Source organism: Rhinopithecus roxellana, chromosome 20, assembly GCF_007565055.1.
Source record: "Rhinopithecus roxellana isolate Shanxi Qingling chromosome 20, ASM756505v1, whole genome shotgun sequence".
NCBI lineage: Eukaryota > Metazoa > Chordata > Mammalia > Primates > Cercopithecidae > Rhinopithecus > Rhinopithecus roxellana.
In genome coordinates this window covers 42,273,481-42,298,733 of record NC_044568.1, presented here as the reverse complement: position 1 = coordinate 42,298,733, position 25,253 = coordinate 42,273,481, and the positions used below count along the sequence as shown (strand labels likewise).

At 41.1% G+C, this 25,253-nt stretch overlaps 1 protein-coding gene across 3 annotated transcripts in view; it reads left to right on the top strand.

The window, feature by feature from the left end:
- Positions 1-25,253, top strand: part of RSPRY1 (ring finger and SPRY domain containing 1) — a 52,473-nt gene that overhangs the window by 12,683 nt on the left and 14,537 nt on the right. For all 3 annotated transcript variants that reach the window (XM_010365473.2, XM_010365472.2, XM_030924530.1), the window contains exons 2-10: positions 2,584-3,088; positions 6,416-6,468; positions 7,566-7,678; positions 12,429-12,555; positions 13,346-13,404; positions 15,586-15,652; positions 16,380-16,511; positions 19,893-20,008; positions 20,434-20,577. In XM_010365473.2, coding sequence (XP_010363775.1) covers positions 2,739-3,088; positions 6,416-6,468; positions 7,566-7,678; positions 12,429-12,555; positions 13,346-13,404; positions 15,586-15,652; positions 16,380-16,511; positions 19,893-20,008; positions 20,434-20,577 — 1,161 coding nt within the window. In that variant the 5' untranslated portion in view covers positions 2,584-2,738. The remainder of the gene's footprint in view (positions 1-2,583; positions 3,089-6,415; positions 6,469-7,565; positions 7,679-12,428; positions 12,556-13,345; positions 13,405-15,585; positions 15,653-16,379; positions 16,512-19,892; positions 20,009-20,433; positions 20,578-25,253) is intronic.

Genomic DNA, 25,253 nt, shown 5'->3' with positions numbered 1-25,253 from the left:
CTAGATAAAGATTTTTTTAAATAAGACACTTTATGATTTCAAATAAATACTCTAGTGGCACAATCATCTGAGCTACTGCCCAGAGCCACACCTGTCCAAAAACCTTGCATTGTTTACCTCTTTTCACCTGAAATACTCTAACAGCACCTTATCAGTGAAATTTCTGTGAGAGGACCCAGAGCATAGCTTCTTAAATGTTGCTTTTATCTTTCTCAGAAACCAGCATAATTTATAAGATCTGTAGAAATTCATTCCAGGGACCCTTTAAAGAGTTATTCCTATTTCTGATTTCTGTTTCCTCTCTTCTTTTAAGCGTTGAAATCTCTTAGTTATCTACCCTCTAAAGCGAATCATACTCTGATCCGCACAGTAATGGCGATGTTATTACTTCGACTCTGCTGGTTTAGAATGTGTTCTTTTAAAAAGCTATTTCCAACTGGTCCTTGCATCATGCTCCTACCTATATATTTCAGTCACATCCTTTTCAGTACAACCTCCAAATTTTGAAGACAGCCCGAGTGGTTTGGGGAAACCAAGAACATCTGTGGTATCACTTGGCCCAGCCATTGCTGTCTTAATAGCGAAAACATCTGTTGCCTCTCATTTCTTTTCTCTCTCCTTTTCTTTCTCCTCTCTTGTTCCATCCCATTCCATTCTTCTCTCTCCCTTCCCTTTGCTTCCTCCCTCTTTATGTATATTTTATTACATATGATTATATATACATATATATATATGTGAAGACTTTCTGTCTCCATTTATCTCTTTTTCTTCTGTGTTTCCTCTGTAGCAGTAATCAAACTGGGAAAATAATAAAAAGAATTTGCCATGAATCTGTCTAAAATAATGGAAGTAGGCTGGACACAGTGCCTTACACCTGTAATCCCAGCACTTTGGGAGGTTGAGGTGGGCAGATAACCTGAGGTCAGGAGTTCGTGGCCAACATGGTGAAACCCCATCTCTACTAAAGATATAAAAACTTGCCGGGTGTGGTGGCAGCACTTGTAGTCCCAGTTACTCGAGAGGCTGAGGTAGGAGAATTGCTTGAACCCGGGAGGTGGAGGTTGCAGTGAGCTGAGATCAAGCAACTGCACTCCAGCCTGGGTGATAGAGCGAGACTCCTCAAAAATGAGTAAATAAATACATAATGGAAGTAATATTTCTCTCCTAATTCCACTGAATTATAAATTTTGTTTATATTATTCCTGGCCAGTGCTTAGGGTATGAGGAATTAATTGTAACTTGCCAAATACTGTATAGAGACTACACACTAGCATGGTCTATTCCTTATGTGACCTATTCTCCAGATGTCAGCCTGTTTGTTGTTTTTTACTTTTTGCTACCAGCCCATGTAAGTCTCCTGTTTCTAAATCTTTACTTCCTTCCAGAATCTAACCAGATTTTATCAGCTTCATGAAGAACTAATTCTTTCATTAGGTTTTTTTTATGATAAACATATTGTGTGGGATGAGAATGGCCATCCATGAATTCCTAGAGGGCAGGAACTATTCCTTATTCATCTTTATTCTCCTAGTCCAGCGTGGTACCTGGCACAAGGTGCTTAGTCAGTATTTTCAGGCAAAGAAATTGGTAGATCTTATTCTGAACTTTGTAACGGACATGTGCAACAAACTGATCTTTGTGAAAATACAACTTTTGTGATATCAATTTGCCTTTCCCAAAACAAAGCCTTGCTTACATAACAGAAACACTTTGTAACAACTTTATGAATTCCGTCAATTCTTGAGTGAGCTTCCAATGGGGAACTCTATCCTTTTATTCTCCTTGATATCAAATGGTGCTATCATATTTGTATCGTAAAACTTGTTAAATTATCCTGTGGGTTTAAAGCAAGGAGACAATTCATTTTTTTAAAGATTTTTCTCGGCCGGGCGCGGTGGCTCACGCCTGTAATCCCAGCACTTGGGAGGCCGAGGCGGGCGGATCACCAGGTCAGGAGATCGAGACCATCCTGGCTAACAGGGTGAAACCCCGTCTCTACTAAAAATACAAAAAATTAGCCGGGCGTGGTGGCGGCGCCTGTGGTCCCAGCTCCTCGGGAGGCTGAGGCAGGAGAATGGCGGGAACCCGGGAGGCGGAGGCGGAGCTTGCAGTGAGCCAACAGGGCGCCGCTCACTCCAGCCTGGGCCACAGAGCCAGACTCTGTCTCAAAAAACAAAAAAAAAAAAAGATTTTTCTCTTTTTAACACCTATCTCTTACACAGAAAGACAACTGATTTTTTTTATGATAAAAGGAGCCCTTGAAAAAAAACACACACATCCTTCTAATGTATTTCTGTATACCTAGGAAAAACTATACATGTGGTTTTTAAAAAATGATAACTCCTCTGGTCTATAAGAATATGGTTTGACAATCAACTTTGTAATAGAATAATAAAAAGAAATTACTGATTGATTGCTAATTCTGTTATCCAAAGCTGTCTCTTGGTATTGGAAACCCATAAAAATAACCAAAGATGATTCTTCATTAGAATCCTAATATCTATAAAATCAGACTAGGAAAGTTTGAGTAATTAAGTGGTCAAGAATCTTCTATTCATTTTCCTTTTTCTCATTTTCTTTTAGAACTGCCATTGGATGACCAGAATTCCCTGTAGTTGATAATGTTGGGAATAAGCTCTGCAACTTTCTTTGGCCTTCAGTTGTTAAAAACAAATAGGATGCAAATTCCTCAACTCCAGGTTATGAAAACAGTACTTGGAAAACTGAAAACTACCTAAATGATCGTCTTTGGTTGGGCCGTGTTCTTAGCGAGCAGAAGCCTTGGCCAGGGTCTGCTGTTGACTCTCGAAGAGCACATAGCCCACTTCCTAGGAACTAGAGGTGCCACTACTACCATGGGTAATTCCTGTATCTGCCGAGATGACAGTGGAACAGATGACAGTGTCGACACCCAGCAGCAACAGGCCGAGAACAGTGCAGTACCCACTGCTGACACAAGGAGCCAACCACGGGACCCTGTTCGGCCACCGAGGAGGGGTCGAGGACCACATGAGCCAAGGAGAAAGAAACAAAATGTGGATGGGCTAGTGTTGGACACATTGGCAGTAATACGGACTCTTGTAGATAAGTAAGTATCTGACTCACAGTCACCTCCAGTGGAATGAAAAGTGTTCTGCCAGGAACCATGACTTTAGGACTCCTTCAGTTCCTTTAGGACATGCTTGCTAAGCCTTGTGCTCACAGGGCAAAGGAGAATATTTTAATTCTCCTCTGATGGCAGAGTAAATGAGATTTGATGTTTTTGCTTGCTGTCATCTACTCTGTCTGGAAATGTCTGTTTCTGTAGCAGAAAACACTAATTTTTTTTTTTGAGACGGAGTCTCGCTCTGTCGTCCAGGCTGGAGTGCAGTGGCTGGATCTCAGCTCACTGCAGGCTCTGCCTCCCGGGTTTACGCCATTCTCCTGCCTCAGCCTCCTGAGTAGCTGGGACTACAGGCGCCCGCCACCTCGCCCGGCTAGTTTTTTGTATTTTTTAGTAGAGACGGGGTTTCACCTTGTTAGCCAGGATGGTCTCGATCTCCTGACCTCGTGATCCGCCCGTCTCGGCCTCCCAGAGTGCTGGGATTATAGGCTTGAGCCACCGCGCCTGGCCCCAGAAAACACTAATTAAAGCTATGATCTTTGTTAGAGAATAGAATAAATATGGAGTGAGTTTATGTTGCTAGCTACAACAGGAAATGGTTTCGTGTAGGCTCACTGTTAATGGTACATGCCTGTGTATTCCACTGACCTCAGATTCAAGATAAGCTGTTTTACCGAGAACATGGCTACAGGCAACTTCTCTTGGCAACATAAGGACCAAGGTCAAGGAGAGTTTTCATTATCGTTTATTTGATCCTTTATTTATCCCTTATTTGACTGTCTTTAATCCGTTTAGGAAGCTTGTCAGTTGAAACTGCAAGGCACACCTGTACCTGTTTTGTCTTTTCCTCTGCTTTCTCTACCTCTAAATACAAAATCCCAGATTGAATAACAGTGAAATTAAAGGACATCATTCAAGTGGAAAAAACCATTTAACTTAAAGTTGTATAGTTCAGTAGTTAAGAGCACAAAGCTTAGAACCAGGATGGGCCTGGCTCAACTGCATGACATTGGGTAAGTTACTTCTTGAAGCCTCAGATTCCTCATCTGTAAATGGGGGCATAATACTGTTCCCATAAGGATTATCATGAGATAATGTACATAAGGCATTTAGTGTGGAGCTTTGTACTTAACAGTTGCTCAGTAGATGGTAGTATTTTTTAAAAAGTTACTTAGGTGTTCTTTTTGCTTCAGGCCCTGCTAGTAAATTTAAGTATATAAACATTTGATAATCACGTTTATAGAAACCTAGTTTCATTTAGTTCCTCAAAAATTAAGCATAAAACAGAGTGTATCTGTGAATACAAATGAATTTTTAGAGCTGTATTAAAGTTTTCCATAAAATACTGGAGCATTTGTTAGTCTTCTAGAAGAGTAATTTTTTGGCCAGACACAATGCCTCCTACCTCTAATCCCAACACTTTGAGAGGCTGAGGTAGAAAGATAGCTGGAGGCCAGTTCAAGACCAGCCTGGGCAACATAGGGAGACCCCCCATCTCTACAAAAAAATTTAAAAATTATCCAGGTACAGTGGCGTGTGCCTGTGGTCCCAGCTACTCAGGACTCGAAGACCAGAGTACCGCTAGAGTCCAGGAGTTTCCAGCTGCAGTGAGCTATGATCACACCACTGCACTCCAGCCTGGGCAATAGAGCAAGACCCTGTCTCAAAAATAAATTAATTAAAATTTTTTTAATCTCTTTTACCAAATTGTAATAGAAGTTTTCCTTCCCGAATCAGGAAGTAAACCACAAGCAATGTTAATTTAAGCTCATTGGAAAAATGGGTGCAGAATAGACTTTGAGAGAGAGAGTTTTTTTGTTTTGTTTTGTTTTTAAAGAGACAGGGTCTTACTCTGTCACCCAGGCTGGGGTACAGTGGCATGATCATGACTTACTGCAGCCTCAACCTCCCAGACTCAAACAATCGTCCCACCTCAGCCTCCTAAGCAGCTTGGACTACAGGTATGATACTGCATCTGGCTAATTTTTTAAAAAGCTTTTGTAAAGCCAGGTCTTGCCATGTTGCCCAGGCTGGTCTCAGATACCTGGACTCAAGTGATCATCCAGCTTCAGCCTCCCAAAGTGCTGGGATTGCAGATGTGGGCCCCCATGCTTGGCCCCTTGCAATGTATTAAAAGACAGTAATGTAGTTTTACAAACCTCTTTGTTTTTAACTTCTTTCAACATTGAAATCTATCTTGCTATATATAAATCTACAACTGCTTCTGACTATTACAGAGTATTCCCTTGTATGCCTGAAAGTATTATATTTTGTTACATTTTCATCTGGTGATGGTCACTTAGGTTACTGCCAAATTTTTGTTCCTACAAATAGCACTGCAGTGAACAGCACAAATATGCATCAATTTTTGGACCTGTGTAAAAATTTATCTAGAAGTGTTGGATATATGCATACTTAATTTTATTATTGCCAAATCATTCTTCAGAAATGTTTGCATCAGTCAATTATATTGTTTAAACAGGCAGCACCTAGTGAGTACCTGAAATTGCCATACTAATTCCCATATCACAAGGTTATTCTCAGGATTAAATGACTTAAGATGATAGTTTTTTAGGCTTTTTTTTTCCCCACAGTAAAACAGAGACCCACAATATGTAAACAAGTAAGTGGTGAGTTCTTAAGCAGTTAGAATTGTTTAATGGAAAACATTTCATTATTGAAGTTCCCCTGAAGACTTTTTAAAGATCTCTCGATCACACCACTGAATTAAGGTATAGAATGCTACTTTGGATCAATGTCTAGAATGTTAAATAGCTCCTTAAGTTTGGTTTTGTTTTCTTGTAATGCCATTTTATGAAGTATAAGCATGTAGTGGTATTTCCAGAAGAAAACTTCAAAATGAAGATGTGTCTATAGACCCTTGCTTCCATAAGTCCTCAGCCAGGATTGTCATCTCTTCCTGGCATTTCTCTGAGGTAAGTATGAAGATGATGTTGACCTTCCTGGCTTGTCTCAGTTGGCACTGGGCCTCTGAGTGTAAAGCTGAGAGTAGGCTGTGGTCTCCAGTTTAGTCCTGTGCTTTTACCCCAGGACACAATAGTCCTTGTCTGTACCCACCTGCCCATTTTGTCTGTGGGTCATTGTGGACAATGACTGGAAATTAGCACATATGGTATACATTCATCCTTACAGGTCATAGCTCAGGTTGTCTCTTCTATCTCTTTCCTTACATTTGTGTTCATTTCTTCTGTCCCTTTTTACCTCCACACCTCCAGTTTGAATTTTTATTTGAAATTGTCATTTATTTCCTCAGGTTTAATGCCTTGAATTTTTTTTTTTTTTTTTTTTCAGTGATCAGGAACCTCCCTATTCAATGATAACATTACACGAAATGGCAGAAACAGGTATTTTTAGTTTTGTTTTTATTACTTTGTAAAGAATATATAATAAGAAAAGTAGCCACCTTTTGTTTTTTGTTTTGTTTTGAGATAAAAGACTCCAAAAAGACAGCATACATAACAATGAAAAAAGCCCTTACTATATGGAAATTTCCCTGAATAGGTATAATAGGCAATGTGCATAATGGCATTGCCCGGCCTATATTTTTAAAAGAGAAAATTTAAAAATCTTCCAGTATGCCAAAAAAGAAAATAAAAACCAAACCCTAGAATTTTACATTTCCATCTAAGTAAGAATTCAGAGAGCCTCCTGGGCTCTCACCATTTTCTTTTTTTTTTTTTTTTTTTTTTTTTGGCATTGATGGATCTTCGACCATACTGTGCTGGAATGGAGAGATTATTTATATATAAATTTTTTTTTTTTTTTTTTTTTTTTTTTTTTTTTTGAGACAGAATCTTACTCTGTTGCCCATGCTGGAGTGCAGTGGCACAGTCACAGCTCAACTGCAGCCTCAACCTACTCTGGCCCAGGTGATCACCCCACCTCAGCCTCTCAAGTAGCTAGCACCACAGGCACATGCCACACTACCCAGCAATTGTTCTGTTTTTTGTAGAGACAGAATTTCACCATGTTGCCCAGGCTGGTCTTGTACTCCTGGGCTCAAGGGATCCTCCTGCCTCAGCCTCCCAAAGTGCTGGATTACAGGTGTGAGCCACAGCCCCTGGCCAAGGATATTTTTTCTTCCTTAGTTTCCTAAGTATCATTCTGAAAACAAAGCCAACTGCTGAGTATACTTCATTTTCTCAGTTAACTCCTATGTAGTAAATAAGATGCTTAAAACTATTTTAATGTGAGAACACAAGACCATAGCTTAACCTTTTTCCAAATACAGGTACCCACAAATCACCAGACTCCTGTAACTTAAGATGTTTTTACTTCACCACGATGACTAGCAATTGATGATTATGTCCATGCCAAGTATTAGCTGCTAAAAATCTATAGACCAGAAGTCTTTCTTTTAATGTGAATTGATCTTGTGTGACATATTTTCACATTTTAAAAATAGTGACTCCATCATATAATCTTCTTGATTTGCTCTTAGATGAAGGATGGTTGGATGTTGTCCAGTCTTTAATTAGAGTTATTCCACTGGAAGATCCACTGGGACCAGCTGTTATAACATTGTTACTAGATGAATGTCCATTGCCCACTAAAGTAAGTTAATACTTATCTTTTAGGAAACTATCATTTTTGCTTAAGCACAGGATAAATGACCACAAAGAACATTTGATGTAATGTGTTTCATCTTTATACATTTGGGGTCTGTTTTATTCAGTATTGATTTTATTATGTAAATTTATTTTGTATTATGAAGAATTATGTCCTCTTTTTTTTTCTCTTTGAGACAAGAGTCTCGCTCTGTCGCCCAGGCTGGAGTACAGTGATGTGATCTCGGCTCACTGCAACCTTCGCCACCCAGGTCCAAGCGATTCTCCTGCCTCAGCCTCCCAAGTAGCTGGGATTACAGGCGCCCACCACCACACCCGGCTGATTTTTGGATTTTTAGTAGAGACGGGATTTCACCATGTTGGCCAGGCTGGTCTTGAACTCCTGACCTCAAGTGATCCTCCTGCCTCAGCCTCCTCCCAAAGTGCTGGGACTACAGGCATGAGCCACTGCGCCCAACCCTCTGTCTTTTTTTTTGTTTATTTTGAAACAGGGTCTCACTTTGTCACCCAGGCTGGAGTGCAGTAGAGTGATCACAGCTTACTGCAGCTGCAACCTCCCTGGGCTCAGGTGATCCTCCCACCTCAGCCTCCCATGTAGCTGGACCACAGGTGTATGACCCCGTGTCTGGCTGATTTTGTATGTTTTGTGGAGATGGGGTTTCATCATGTTGCCCTGGCCGGTCTTGAACTCCTGCGCTCAAGCAGTCAGCCCACCTCAGCCTCCCAAAGTGCTGGGATTGTAGATGTGAGCCACCGTGCCCCGCCACATTCTCTATCAAGACTTTATTTAATTTCTTTTTTTTCTTCTTTCCCTTCCCTCCCTCCCTCCCTCCCTCCCTCCCTCCCTCTCTTCCTTCCCTTTCCTGCTTTCCTCCCTTCCTCCCCTGGCCCCACCTAGGCTGGAGTGCAGTGGTGCAGTCATGGCTCACTGTATCCTCAGCCTCTCAGGTTCAAGTGATCCGCTTGCCTCAGCCTCCCATGTTGCTGGGACTACAGGCGTGCACCGCCATACCCGGCTACATTTTTTTAATTTTTTGTAGAGAAAGGGTCTCACTGTATTACCCAGGCTGATTTTGAATTCCTGGGCTCAACGGATCCTCCCACCTTGGCTTCTCAAAGTGTTGGGATTATACACGTAAGCCACTGTGCCCAGCCTAGGTTAAAATTTTTTAAATGTTAAAAATAGAAGCATTTAAGGCCAGGCGCGGTGGCTCACGCCTGTAATCCTAGCACTTGGGGAGGCTAAGGTGGGTGGATCACCTGAGGTCAGGAGTTCGAGACCAGCCTGGCCAGCATGGTGAAACCCCATCTCTACTAAAATACCCTGTCTCTACTAGAAATCAGCCAGGAGTGGTGGCAGGCACCTGTAATCCCAGTACTCAGGAGGCTGAGACATGAGAATTGTTTGAACCTGGGAGGCAGAGGTTGCAGGGAGCTGAGATCGTGCCACTGCACTCCAGCCTGGGCGACAAAGCAAAACTCTGTCTCAAAAAAAAAAAAAAACAGAAGCAGCAGTTAGGTTGGGTGCAGTGGCTCACACTTGTAATCTCAGCACTTTGGGAGGCCAAGGCAGGCAGGTGGTTTGAGTCCAGGAGTTCAAGTCCAGCCTGGCAACATGGTGAAACCCTGTTTCTACAAAAAAATCCACAAGTTAACAGGGTGTCATGGTGCATGTCTATAGTGCCAGCTGCTCAGGAGGCTGAGGTGGGAGGATCATTTGCACTCAGGAGGTCGAGATTGCAATGAGACAAGATTACGTCACTGCGCTCTAGCCTGGTTTTTTTAAAAAAAGTAGTATTTGTATCTGAGGTGGCAATCTTTTTTTTTTTTTTTTTTTTTTTTTTTTTTTTTTTTTTTTTTTTTTTTATTGAGACGGAGTCTCGCTCTGTCACCCGGGCTGGAGTGCAGTGGCCGGATCTCAGCTCACTGCAAGCTCCGCCTCCCGGGTTTACACCATTCTCCTGCCTCAGCCTCCCGAGTAGCTGGGACTACAGGCGCCCGCCACCTCGCCCGGCTAGTTTTTTGTATTTTTAGTAGAGACGGGGTTTCACCATATTAGCCAGGATGGTCTCGATCTCCTGACCTCGTGATCCGCCCGTCTCGGCCTCCCAAAGTGCTGGGATTACAGGCTTGAGCCACCGCGCCCGGCCGAGGTGGCAATCTTTATTCAGAAACTAGAAGAGAATGTTGAGTTGCTGAGCTGATTTTCTTATCTTTCTCTAAGTGATTTCCTCAAAAGTTTTAATAATGTTTTTTATTAGGAGGAAAAACTGGGCTGGATATAGTGGTTCGTGCCTGTGATCCCTGTGCTTTGGGGGACCGAGACAGGAGGATCAGTTAAGCTCAGTTGTTTGATGCCAGCCTGAGCAACATAGTGAGACCTTGTCTCTATTTAAAAAAAAAAAAAAAAAAGCCGGGCATGGTGGCTCATGCCTATAATCCCAGCACTTCGGGAGGCCAAGACAGACAGATCACTTGAGGTCAGGAGTTCAAAACCAGCCTGGCCAACATGGTGAAACCTCATCTCTACTAAAAATACAAAAATTAGCCAGCACGATGGCGTGCACCTGTAATCCCAGCTACTTGGGAGGCTGAGGCAGGAGAATCACTTGAACTTGGAAGGTGGAGGTTGCAGTGAGCCGAGATTGTACCACTGCACTCCAGCCTGGGCGACAGAATGAGACTCCGTCTCAAAAAAATAAAAAGTTAAAACTGCAAGCACTTTTGAATCTTACTCAAATGTATTAATGATTAGTGTAACCCTGGTTATCCCTTACATAGAACAAAAGCATCAAACTTTCATTGTCTTAGTCCATGTGTTTTACATAGTCCTTTTTTTTTTTTTTTTAATTGGATTCTCGCATCTTTCATTTTTAAGATGGAGTCTTGCTATGTTGCCCAGGCTAGTCTCAAACTCCTGGGCTCAAGCATCCTCCCACCTTGGCCTCCCAAAGTGCTGGGATTGCAGGCATGAGCCACTGTGCCCAGCCTCGATTCTGGCATTTTCATTCATCTGTTTAAGCCCAGCACAGAAAAACATTGTGGACAGAAGGGGAAAGGCTTTAGCCTACTCGCTGATGAATTTACCTTTGCCTAGGCTTATAAGAGGTGCCTGTTTCAATTTGCCTTCAACTCTGTTGGGTCAGGGTGCAGTGGTTCATGCCTGTAATCCCAAAATTTTGGGGGGCTGAAGCAGGAGGATCACTTAAGACCAGGAGTTTAAGACCAGCCTGGGCAACATAATGAGATCCCCATCTCTACAGAAAATTAAAATTATCTGGGCATTGTGACATGTGCCTGTAGTCCCCAGCTGCGAGGGAGGCTAAGGTAGGAGGATCACTTGAGCCCAGGAGGTAAAGGCTACAGTGAGCCATGATCACTTCACTGCACACCAGCCTGGGCAACAGAGCGAGAGCAAAAAGAAAAGAAGAAAACTGTTGGGATTTGTTTTTGCTTAGTAAAACTTTTTTTTTTTTTTTTTTTTTTTTTTTGAGACGGAGTCTCTCTCTGTCTCCCAGGCTGGAGTGCAATGGCGTGATCTCAGCTCACTGCAAGCTCTGCCTCCTGGGTTCATGCCATTCTCCTGCCTCAGCCTCCTGAGTAGCTGGGACTACAGGCGCCCACCACCACGCCCAGCTAATTTTTTGAAGTTTTTAGTAGAGACAGGATTTCACTGTGTTAGCCAGGATGGTCTCGATCTCCTGACCTCGTGATCCGCCCACCTTGGCCTCCCAAAGTGCTGGGATTACAGGCGTGAGCCACTGTGCCCAGCCGTAAAACTTTTTTTAAAGTAACTTTTTGCTTCAACATCACTAGCCTTTAATGTTTTCTTTTTTTTTTTTTTTTTTTTTTTTTTTTGAGACGGAGTCTCGCTCTGTCGCCCGGGCTGGAGTGCAGTGGCCGGATCTCAGCTCACTGCAAGCTCCGCTTCCCGGGTTCACGCCATTCTCCTGCCTCAGCCTCCCAAGTAGCTGGGACTACAGGCGCCCGCCACCTCGCCCAGCTAGTTTTTTTTGGTATTTTTTAGTAGAGACGGGGTTTCACCGTGTTAGCCAGGATGGTCTCCATCTCCTGACCTCGTGATCTGCCCGTCTCAGCCTCCCAAAGTGCTGGGATTACAGGCTTGAGCCACCGCGCCCGGCCAGCCTTTAATGTTTTCATAATGGCGTTTGAGTGGGTTTAATCTGTTTAGTGATTCAAGAATATGTAGCATATATTTGATACAACTTAAGCATTCTGAATGAAATGGAATCTAGTAAGTCATGAAAGGAGACTTTCAGGTTGATCAGAAATTTCCCATCAATGATATCATTGGAGTACATTGCATAATTTTTATATGGTCTTTCTGAGTTTATTTAACACCTGGTTATAGCTCCCCCCACCCCCCTGAGGCGGAGCCTTGCTCTGTCATCCAGGCTGGAGTATAGTGGCGTGATCTCAGCTCACTGCAACCTCCACCTCCCGGGTTCAAATGATTCTCCTGCTCTGCCTCAGCCTCCCGAGTAGTTGGGATTACAGGCACGTGCCACCACGCCCGGCTAATTTTTGTATTCTTACTAGAGATGGGGTTTCACCATGTTGGCCAGGCTGGTGTCGAACTCTTGATCTCGTGATCTGCCCGCCTCGGCCTCCCAAAGTGCTGGTTATAGCTTTCGTCTCAAAAAAAAAAAAAATGAGCCTGGGAAAACAACCTGTGTAGTATATGGGTCAAACCCACTTGTACTTTTTTGTTTTAGGATGCACTCCAGAAATTGACTGAAATTCTCAATTTAAATGGAGAAGTAGCTTGCCAGGACTCAGGTCATCCTGCCAAACACAGGAACACATCTGCAGTCCTAGGCTGCTTGGCTGAGAAACTAGCAGGTAACTTTGGGACACTCCGCAGTGGAAGATCTTAAGTTGTTTGACATTAAAGGGAAATTTGTACTGTAAGTCTTTGATCAAACCTGCTATACCAGAAATAAATCTCTTAACAATGATATTGAGAGACATAGACTAACTGGAAGAAAATTACTGAAAGGCTACAGAGGTGAATGCAATTTAATTTAGCTTTGTGGATTTTCAGGGGAAATTTTAAAAGAAAAAAGTTGTGCTTATTTGCTTTAAGAATAAGGAGCGGGGAAAAGAAAAAAGGGGAAAAAAGCTAAATTCAGCATAACAAAGATATGTATGTATGTATACAATATATAATTTGCATATATACACACTATAAAGTTTAGCTAGATTATGAAGACATACAAGGTAGGGGGAGAGGAAAAGGAACTTCTGATTGGAGCAGTTCCTGAGAAGCAGATATTTAATTTGTTTATGAATATTACCCATTTTAAGAAAGTTAACAGCAAAGTATAGGGGCATAGCTCAGCTACTTACATCACATATTGTGGAAGAAACAATGGATTAGAAATCAGAACATGTGACTGCTGGGTTGGACTCTCCCATGTGCTCGCCAAGTGCCCTGGAGTTAGTTGCTTCACTCTGTGGGCTCACTTGCTTAACTGTGAGATGGGGCTGGTACTATTTTCTACCTTAGAGCAGGAGGCTTGAATAAGATACCGTGCGTGAAAGAGTTCTACCAAAACAATTTGATTGCTACCAGTGATTTAAAATAATATGGCATTTTAATTTATATAAAGTGTTTGTTGTATTTGTCTAGGTCCTGCAAGTATAGGTTTACTGAGCCCAGGAATACTGGAATATTTGCTACAGTGTCTGGTAAGTGAGACATCAAAACTATTTATTCCCAGTCATCTAGAAGTAGGCATCATCTAGAACTGTGCATTTTCTCAAATTGCTGGCATAGCCACTGGCACAGAAAATGGAATCAATTGTAAATTTTATTTGCAGGTGTTTCCTGGGTGCTTATTTATTCCCTCCTATGTTTAAAAAAGAGAGTGGGATTGGAATTTATCCCAACCAGCAAAAACAGCTGAGTTGGTCTGGTTTTAAATTTAGTCATAAGATAGCTGCTATGATTGGCTCTTTTGCATGTTCCTAGAGTTTGCCAAATGGTAATAGGGACCTCCACAGTGGAAACAAAATTACATGGTGTTCCAAGCCAGGAGGCCATCAAGTCAGATTCCCAGTGTATATAAATCTCTACTCCTCCCTGCCCTCCCTGTCACTGCTACTGTTCTTAAAACTGTTGTCACTGGAGTATTTAACATATTATGTGTGAAGCTTGTGGTTTGCTGAGGCTGTACCCTCAGATCTCTCATAGTTCTGGCCTGTGGTCTTGAATGGTCTGTATTTTTAAAAGTTATTTTTGTAAGCCTAGTGAGCATTGGCCTTTTTCAAAACTCTAGTCTGAAAACCCTTATTTGTCAATAGACACTGATATGTGCTTAAAACACTTACCTTACTCTCAATGAGCACTCTGGGGATACAGCATGGCAGTCCTTTGATTTCAAGAAGTTTATTGGTTAGTTGAGGAAACAAAACTACTCAGACAAGATAATTAGCCTCCATTTTATCACAGGATGTGATCGTGGGATAAAGTACTTCGTCAAGACTAAATGAGGGCCGGGCACGGTGGCTCACGCCTATAATCCCAGCATTTTGGGAGACTGAGGTGGGCAGGTCGCCTGAGGTCAGAAGTTCAAGACCAGCCTGACCAACATGGTGAAACTCGGTCCCTACTAAAAATTAAAAAATTAGCCGGGCACGGTGGCATGTGCGTGTAGTCCCAGCTACAGGAGGCTGAGGCAGGAATTCACTTGAACCTAGAAAGCAGAGATTGCAGTTAGCTGAGATCTCACTGCACTCCAGCCTAGGTAACAGAGCGAGACTCCATCCCAAAAAAAAGACTAAATGAGAAGGTGAGGGAGGTGGGTGGTATGAGTAATGAGAGCTGGGGTGTCATGAAAGTCAGACTTCCTGATGAAGGTGGGCCCTCACCTGGGTCATGCCATAAGATTAGGATTTTACTGTGCCCAGAGGAGGAAAAATTGGATTTCTTAGCTAAGGGAACATCACAGGCAGAAGCCCAGAGACAGAGAAGTATCTGATGAGAGAAGACAGTGTTCAGAGATAGGACACAGACTGAGTAGCCAGCTAGAAAGGGTTCAGGGCCTGAAAAGCCAGGCAGAGGGATTTAGATGGATTTGAGAAGAAATAGAATGCTGAATAGGCTTTCCAGCAGCAGGGATGGTGGTTATGTGAGCTTTCCGGAACTTAGGTGGGTACCAGGGAAGTCAGTGGGAATCATCTGATGTTCTGGAGCTCCTCTGGTGGCTCCCAATGCAGCAGTAGGGAAAGCATGGCTATGAGAAGGTGTCATGTTCAACAGATAGACCTTTCCTTAAAGGGGAACTCGTGACATGAACTTAAATGTAACTAAGAGAGTTCACTTGTTGCTTTCTCCTGTCTACCATCAGCATTTGTAGAATTCCTTTCAGGAAACAGCTTAAAAACTAAGCTATTAATTGTTAATTTAATTATTTATAATTTTGGAACTTGGTAGTAATAAGTGGTTCTTTTTAGGGTTCTAAGTAAAAGATCATTTTTAGTTTATAATTCAGGGTTTCTGTTTAGCTTGCATAAATGAATGTGAGAATCAATGTTTTATTTAACAAAGTCCTAATATAAGTTTTACTAAGTAAAATAACATAGTGTATCTAACAGGATACTTTTGAAATTTCCAAATCTATAAATTAACCTAGTGACTTTAAGAAAAAATTATAAGATTAAGAGAGCCTGTCCAGTTCATTACTGTTACTATCATTACTAACATTGTTAGCCAAACGGATAATTGAGGACTTGAATGAATGGAACTTTTCTGACCACTCAAAAAAACATCTAGCACATACTGGGCAAGGAAATGAAACTGATAACTTGCCACCTCTGCAGGGGAATGATTTTTTTTTTTTTTTTTTTTTATCTTTTGTTGTTTTTCAGAAGTTACAGTCCCACCCCACAGTCATGCTTTTTGCACTTATCGCACTGGAAAAGTTTGCACAGACAAGTAGGTATAGTGACTTCTTGCACTAATGATCTTCTGTATTGGTTGTTAAAAATTTTATTTTTCTTAGTTACTGGATGAGCCTACACTTTCAACCCCATCAGATGGGCATTACATTCTGTTTTCGTCTGGATAGACACGTTAAAGCCAATGAAGTATAACAGGGACAAAGGCAAGGATTTTCTCACCTAAGAATCAAAACTTGGTAACCATGATTACTCACTTTTTATAGCCAAAAATTTAGTAATGCAATTGCTACTTTCTAGAAAGAAGTGTGGTGGCTCATGCCCATAATCCCAGCACTTTGGGAGGCCAGAGCCAGAGGATCACTTCAGGCCAGGAGTTCGAGACCAGGGTGGGCAACATAGCAAGACTCAATCTCTACAAAAAATTTTACAAAATCAGCCAGGCATGGTGGCATGCACCTATGTTCCTAGCTACTTGGGATGCTGAGGCTGGGGGATCACTTGAGCCCAGTAGTTCAAGGTTACAGTGAGCCATGGTTGTGCCACTGCACTCCAGCCTAGGCAACAGAACGAGACCCTGTGACTAAAAAAAAGGAAAAGAAAATAGTCAAAGCTCTTTGGCTATGTTATCCCTAGAAATTTTAATTGAAGTCTAATCTAGTCTCCAATTCTTTAATTGCCTCTTCCCCTTAGCAATACTAATTTGCTGAGCAAATCATTCTACTCTTTCATTGTTAATTCAAGAATTATGTCTTTCCAAACAGGTGAAAATAAATTGACTATTTCTGAATCCAGTATTAGTGACCGGCTTGTCACATTGGAGTCCTGGGCTAATGATCCTGATTATCTGAAACGTCAAGTTGGTTTCTGTGCCCAGTGGAGCTTAGACAATCTCTGTAAGTGAGAGTTGTCCTTTATTAAAATGTCTGTTTCCATTTCCAGACTCATTTCTTTCATAGGCTCACTGGTCTTCCTTTTGCAGTGGTAAGTATGAGTCCTTATAAGGACCTCTAACTGGCAGGTTGGATATATTCTAGCAGAAAAGTATCCTAGAGACCCTTTAGACAAGAATTGTATAGTATGCTTCTAATTCCAGCATTTCTTGTTCAAAAACCTTTACTGGCACCCAGTTTCCTGCTGCATCAAAGCCCTTAATTATATGGCACTGTCTAACCAGCTCTTTCCAATACAAATCATCTCACTGTCCTACAAACAGGTCCTGATGATTCCTACCTCTGGACCTATTCCCCTCACTTGGAATTCCCTCTTTACTCCTCTCCCTTTCCCAACTTTGCTCTTCAAAACCCAAGTCATGTCTTACCTACATCATGAGAACTATTCCTGATTTTTCTCTTTTCCTCCTCCAGGGGCTTCTGGAACAAAAACTACTATAGGTTGAGTTTCTCTTATAGGTTGAATTTCTCTTATCTGAAATGCTTGGGACTGAAAGTATTTCAGATTTCACATTTTTTCAGATTTTGGAGTATTGGCAGATACCCGGTTAAGCATCCCTAATCAAAAAATCTGAAATCCTCCATTGAGCATTTCCTTTGAGCCTCATGTCTGCACTCAAAAAGTATTGAATTTTGGAGCATTTTGGATTTTCAGATTAAGAGTGATCAACCTGTATACTTCTGTAACCTCACTCCCCCATCCATAGTTAGTACTGTGCTAAAGCACAACTGACATGTAAATCCACCCCCACTGTTACCCCAATATTGTGGGAAGGAGCTTCCTGCACAGCCTGTGAAGTGCCAGTTAAAGAATAATTCTGAAAGAGTGCAATTTGGATTTTGTTCATACAAAGTGATTCTCTAGGGAATGGAACCATAAATCTAGCAGTGCTGCCTTTCCTAGCATTTGTTTGGTTGATCTTCAAATGGCAATGCTGCAGCAAAGCTCTGGCTATGTCTCCCCACCTATTCTGCCATTTACGAGCACCTCTACTCCTTAACTAGGATAGCACTACCTTATTTATTTGTTTGTTTATTTTTAATGTATGAAAAATCAGTGTGTTTTACCTTCCAGGAGGATTATTTTTAATGGAAATATAGTAATACATATTTCTGGAGCACATGAGATATTTTGATACAGTCATACAATGAGTAATTACCACATCAGAGTAAATGGGATATCTGTCCCCTCAAGCATTTATCATTTATTTGTGTTACAAACATTCCAATTATACTCTTTTGGTTTTTTAAAATTTCTTTGTTTTGCACTTTTCTTTTAGTTATTTTTAAATGTACTATAAATTGTTGACTGTAGTCACCTGTTATACTGTCAAATACTAGGTGTTCTTCATTCTATCTAGCTATATTCCCATTAACCAACCCCATTTCTCCCCCACCCCGACTACCCTTCCCAGCCTCTGGTAACCACCCTTCTATTTTCTATTTTCATGAGTTCAGTTGTAATTTTTAGCTCCCACAAAAATTAGTGAGAATGTGCAAAGTTTGTCTTTTTGTGCCTGACTTATTTCACTTAACGTCATGTCCGACAGTTCCATCCATGTTATTGTAAATGACAGGATCTCATTCTGTTTTTGTGGCTGAACAGTACACTATTATGTGTATGTGCCACATTTTCTTTATTCATTTGTCTCTCTATGGACACTTAGGTTGATTGCAAATCTTGTCTATTGTGAGCGCTGCATGAAACATGAGATTGCAGATATTTCTTTGATATGCTCATTTCCTTTCTTTTTGGTATATATCTAGCAGCAGAATTGCTGGATCATATGGTAGTTCTGTTTTTAGTTTTTTGAGGAACCTCCATACTGTTCTCCATAGTGGCCGTACTAATTTACATTCCTACCACCAGTGTGCAAGGGTTACCTTTTCTCCACATCCTCACCAGCATTCACTGTTGCCTGTTTTTTTGGATAAATGCTGTTTTTACTGGGGTGAGATGATAGCTCATTGTAGTTTTGATTTGGATTTCTCTGATGATCAATAATGTTGAGTACCTTTTCATATATCTGTTTGCCATTTGTATGTGTTCTTTTGATAAATGTCTATTCAGTTGTTCTGCCCACTTTTTAATCAGATTATTGGATGTTTTCCTATTGAGTTATATGACCTTTTTATATATTCTGGTTATTAATCCTTTGTCAAATGGATAGTTTGCAAATAGTTTCTCCCATTCTGTGGGATGTCTCTTTACTTCGTTGATCATTTCCTTTGCTGTAAGAAACTTTTTAGCTTAGTATGATCCCATTTGTCCATTTTTGCTTTGGTGCCTGTGCTTTTGGGGTATTCAAGAAATCTTTGCCCAGGTTAGTGTCCTGGAGACTTTCCCCAATGTTTTATTTTAGTAGTTTCATAGTTTGAGGTCTTAGATTTAAGTCTTTAATCCATTTTGATTTGATTTTTGTAGACTATGAGAGATAGGGGTCTAGTTTTATTCTTTTGTTTATGGATATGTGGTTTTTCTAGCACCATTTATTGAAGACACTGTCCTTTCCCCCAATGTATGTTCTTGGCACCTTTGTTGAAAATGAGTTCAATGTAGATGTATGGATTTATTTCTGGATTCTCTATTCTGTTCCATTGGTCCATGTGTCTGTTTTTATGCCAGTACCATACAGTTTGGGTTCCTGTAACTCCGTAGTATAATTTGAAGTCAAGTAATGTGATTCCTCCAGTTTTGTTTTTTTGCTCAGGGCCAGGTTTTTTGCTATTCTGGGTCTATTGTAGTTAGGATAAATTTTAGGATTTTTTTTTTTTATTTCTGTGAAGAATATCATTGGTATTTTGATAGGGATTGCATGGAATCTGTAGATTGCTTTAAGTAGTGTAGACATTTTAACAATATTGAGTCTTCCAATCCATGAACATGGTATATCTTTGTGTCCTCTTCAATTTCTTTTGTTAGTGTGTTTTATAGTTTTCATTGTAGAGATCTTTTACTTCTTTGATTAAGTTTATTCCTAGGTATCTTATTTATAACTTTTGTAAATACAATTTCTTTCTTGATTTCTTCTTCAGATTGTTTGCTATTGGCATATAGAAATGCTATTGATTTTTGTATGTTAATTTTATATCCTGCAACTTTATTGAATTTGCTTTTTAGTTCTAATAGCTTATTGGCGGATTTTTTTAGGTTTTCCTAAATATAAGATCATATTATCCACAAACACGGATAATTTGACTTCTTCCTTTCCATTTTGGATGCCCTTTATTTCTTTCTCTTGTCTGATTGCTGTAGCTGGCACTAGCTGCTTCTTTTCCCCACAGCTGCCTGCCTTAGAAACATGAACACTCTTTCTTTTGCAGTTTTAAAAGAAGGTAGACAGCTGACCTATGAGAAAGTGAACTTGAGTAGCATTAGGGCCATGCTGAATAGCAATGATGTCAGCGAGTACCTGAAGATCTCACCTCATGGCTTAGAGGTAGGTAATGCTTCTACAGTTAGACCCTTTGGGGGATGAGAGAGTCATTATTATAATCCTTGCATAGCCAGTTGTCTTAGGGCTGGTGCTTCCCTCTCTCCCTGTATTTTGGAAATGTTGCTGACTTCATGGGGAAGTCTTGATGAAAGAGCTGCTTATGAACAGAAGGTACCATAAGGCACTAAATGTGTCAGGATTAAAGAACTGTTTGAAGAATGGCTGCAAACAATTATTTGATTCTGTATGTTGCCAAATGCCTTATATAGTTTGATTTTGTACTTTTTGTCACTGAGGATGGACAGAGGAAACAATAGTCCACCAGAAGCTTTAATAAGGAAAAATACACTCAGCCTTCCCAGTAGTCAGTTATCTTGGGTGGTCTTCAGGCCCTCATGGTTGATTGTCACATTTTTTGGTTTTGCCAGGCTCGCTGTGATGCCTCCTCTTTTGAAAGTGTACGTTGCACCTTTTGTGTGGATGCTGGGGTATGGTACTATGAAGTAACAGTGGTCACTTCTGGCGTCATGCAAATTGGCTGGGCCACTCGAGACAGCAAATTCCTCAATCATGTAAGTACCCTAGAGAACTGTGAAAATGGGGGCAGTGGCAGTTTGCTTTTTCCCCCTAGTTGGTGGGTGGAAAATACTTAGACATACTTATTTTTCAAATAGATTTGCTCAATAATCTTTTCTTGGGCAGAGCCACATAGTACCATATCCCTAACAATGATCTACTAAACCGATAGAAAAATAGGAAAACACAGGTGAAATTGCCCCTCAGCCTTTTCTTTTTCTTGAATCTTAAGTTCACACTAATTTTTCACCTAGAGGCTGGATGTGTCCTTTGTCTTTGTAGGCTCTGCTTCTGCCCCAGCCACATATTTGGCTCATTTCTTATACAGGAAGTAGTGCTGATTATTACCTTGAGTTTAAGCTCTAAGAGCTTTGTAGAGATTCTCTTCCTTTCAAGAAATAGAGTGTTGGCTTGACTTCTTTCACTTGACTTTTACCTAGTAATTAGTTGGCACATTTTTCTCAATATTTAGTTATTTATCTTTTGTTATAGAAAGCTGTAATATAAAGGGGAAAATTAAATCCTGGCGTAAGTAGCATTGAAGGTGTTGGAGTTCCTCCCTTTCCTACAGATGTATGATTTCTTGCCACTTTATACCCTTCTAACGCCCAGGCCATCTGGCTTTCTTCTGTTGATCAAATTATAAGCTGTTTGGAATTAATCCAGTTTTGATCAGGAATATTTTGTTTTCATATGATTTCTATCATTTGAGGTGGGAGAATCCCCTCCCCCGTCCAATATGTAAGATCCTGGAATGGGTTTTAGAAGTGATCCAACAAAATCAAATTAAACTTGCCGGCCATAAGCATGGTGACGTTTTCTGGTTTTTTGCTTTGCTTTTAGAGACAGGTCTCACTGTGTTGCTTAGGCTGGCCTCGAACTCCTGGGCTCAAGCCATCCTCTTACCTCAGCCTCCCGAATAGCTGGGACTATAGGAACATCCCATGGTGAGCTACTTATAAGCATAGTTTTTAAAGGCCTATTTCAGCAAGGCTGTATTTCACCCTGGAATTGTTGATGGTGTATTATTAAAACTCCTAGGCTGGAGAGAGACAAATTGGAGGAAAAGGGCCAGTGGAGAGGTCAAGTCTGGACTCTTGTCTGGGGTGGAGAACTAGACCCCAGTCTGCCAATCATCTGATTCCCACAATAGCTTTTACTGTTAGAATTTCCATTTCACAGGTGAGAAAACTGGGACAGAGTAGGAAGAAACTCATACCAGAATTTAGTGGCCTTCCTATTCTACAGCAGTTGTTTTCTTTGTATTCAAAAATGGGGAAAATCTCAGAGAATTAGCCGGTTTCCTCATTTGGAAATGAAAAATTGTTCTAGAGCTAGAAGTAATATAGGGGATTCTTCCACAGAGGAAGCTTCAATATAAAATGTGTTTCTCCTGATTTGGCAGCAAACGCACTACAGATCTAGATCTGACACCGAATGTTACAAATGTGTTTTTTTAATGACCAGTGAAGCTGGATCTTTTCATTTGCTCGATGAAACTATAATTTTTGCCATGTAGTTGCAGACCTTTGGCTTCTCAAGTTAAAGACTTAAATACTGTTTTTTTATCCTCCAGATCACTTGACAGGCTATTGGTTTCTTTAAAAGCAAACATTCTTCCCTGATCCAAGCATTAGTTGATTCCCTATTAGAAACTGATAAAGTCTGATATGATGTCTTTTCCCAAATACAGGATTTTAATGATGTTGCCATATTTAAAACTTTGCTTCAAATGTACATTGTTCTGGTGATTCTGAATCTTTTTGCCTATTCAGACAGGGTGTGATTCTATGGAGTAAGTCATTCCTAGGATACATCCAGTTTCAAAAGATTCCAAGTGTCTCCATAGTGCCTCTTACTTGAACTCTTGCTGCTTAGGTTTCCATTTTAAAAGGCTGGCCACTGGGCTCAATTTTAGGTCATTAAAATAAGCTTAAGGATAGTTCTGTTCAGGTAATCTACAGAACAGTTTGTCTTGTTGTATTGTATATTTTTATGGAGGCTTAGGAGGAGCAACTCTCCAAGGTTGTACTCTGATTTATCTAAAATATCTTTTCCCTTTTGGCTGGGCACTGTGGCTCACACCTGTAATCCCAGCACTTCAGGAGGCTGAGGTGGGTGGATCACTTAAGGTCAGGAGTTTGGCCAACATGGTGAAACCCCGTCTCTACTGAAAATACAAAAATTAGCTGAGTGTGGTGGCGGGCATCTGTAATCCCACCTACTCAAGAGGCTAAGGCAGGAGAATTGCTGGAACATGGGAAGCGGCGGTTGCAGTGAGCCCAGATTGCACCACTGCACTCTAGCCTGGGCGATAGAGTGAGATTCTGTCAAATAAATAAATAAATAAATAACTTTTGCCTTTTCATGAGCGTCTGTCATGTGATAGATCTTCCACATATTCATCTTTAATCTTTTTGAGAGTTTGGAAAGATATTATTCTGCCATTTAAAGATGAGGAAAATCAAGTTCAGAGAAATTAAGAAACTTGTCCAAAGCCATCTAGTCTCCAGCTGCTAGAGATTTCAAACCCTGGTCAGGATAGCCCATGCTCCTTCCCCTGTTGAAGCATCCTGCCTTGGAGAAAATGACTCTGGCTATCTCAGACAGAAAAGGAATGACTTAGAAGCCTTTCCGGGGCCTCTAGATTATGGAGAAGTTTGGGAACTAGACAGGCTCCAAGGCAATGTCAGGGCCAAGAAACAGGAAGTACAACAGCCAGTGTTTTAGGGGAATGATCTGGCCAGCATGTAGCCACCATTGCTGCTGGAAATCAATCCTAACTATCCCTCTGTGTGGGATCACTTGCACCATACTGAGTGTTTGATGGGAAGGTGCAGCTGGCCAAGGCTAGGTCATATCTTTACCTTTCCACTTCCAAAGGAGGCGGCAGAACACTGTCTTCATACATTTCCCATAACAGGAAGCAGTTGGGATGCTCTACAGCAGGAAAAAGACAGTGTCCACCACATGGGACTATTCCCTGAATGACAAGCTGTGGATAAACTTTCTTTTGTTTGTATTTGGTAATGTTTCCATTGCTAAAATATGCATGACCAAAAAACAGTTCAAAATAAATACCAAGCTAGCCACTCTATTCTCTCATTTATCTGTCCTAGCCAATGGAAACCGAAATTAATCCTGCTGGGAACATTTTGAGCTGAGAGAAGGTGTAGAACATCTAGATTGTTCTCTGAGATGTAAGCTCAAGAGATTTTTAAAGTGCATCTCAGCTAGGCAGAGGCATCTTCTCCTTAAATCTGTAGATACTGCTCTGTAAAGTTATTAGAGTTCCTTCTTTGTGCTACAGTGCCACTCTGTTGTGGAACTTATCCAGTCATCAAAGACACTGCATGGTAAAGAATGTGTAATGAGTCTGCTCTTTACCAACTCATGGTGGCTAGTTTCTAGGAATTTCTTTCAAGTGTTCTATCAAGGACTTATCAGGACATTAAAAGGTGAAGATAGAAAAGAATTGCTTGCCTTTTACCTATGCCCCAATGCCTACACTTTAGTGGTTTTTAAGTTTTTTACTTACTGACTTGTTCAGCCTTTGAAAGGGATGGCAAGGCATTCTTTCTAGCAAGTGGTGAATTTGTTTTCTTTTGTTTTGAGACAGAGTCTCACTCTGTCACCCAGGCCAGGGTGCAGTGGCACGTGGTCTCTGCTCACTGCAACCTCCGCCTCCCAGGTCCAGGCAATTCTTGTGCCTCAGCCACCAGAGTAATGGGGGTTATAGGTGTGCACCACCACACCCAGATGATTTTTGTATTTTTAGTAGAGACAGGGTTTTGCCATGTTGGCCAGGCTGGTCGCAAACGCCTGGCCTCAAGTGATCCGCCTCCCAAAATGCTGAGATTACAGGCATGAGCCAGCACTCCTGGCAACCTTGGGTGGTGAATTTCTAAGGCAATTAGATGCAGGCTCATTTAACTCTTGAATAGTCTGAATAGTGAATATCAGTAGTTATTTCAGAAGAGTCCCTTTGGAGAGCATTCATCTAAATTCAGTATGTTGTAATCCAAAAATTTAGTACAAAATCGTTGCGTTTGAACTTTTTTTCCAATCTATCTCCTCACTGTATTTTTTGCCCCATAGAAGAAGCAGGCCATCAGGACCTGATCTTACCTGGATTTGGCCATTTTCAATTTCTTTCTCTAGTAAAACTTTTCACCATTGTTCCTTAAAGATAGCAGTTGTCTGATTTGCATGCTGCTTCTATTTTTTATAAGCACTCAAAATAATTTGTTAAGATCTCAGCCACCCTTTTATTTTAACAGTTCTGTGAAATAATTGAAAGGCAGTAAGTAAGAAAAAGAAGAAACTGCCAGGTACAGTGGCTCACGCCTGTAATCCCAGCACTTTGGGAGGCCAAGGCGGGCAGATCGCCTGAGGTCTGGAGTTCGAGACCAGCCTGACCAACATGGAGAAACCCTGTCTCTACTAAAAATACAAAATTAACTGGGCATGGTGGCTCATGCCTGTAATCCCAGCTACTCAGGAGGCTGAGGCAGGAGAATCGCTTGAACCCGGGAGTCAGAGGTTGCAGTGAGCCAAGATCGCCCCATTGTACTCCAGCCTGGGCAGCGAGTAAAACTCCATCTCAAAGGAAAAGAAAGAAGTAACTGCCAAGGACCTGTACAATCCTCAAATCAAGCTGATCTCAAAATAG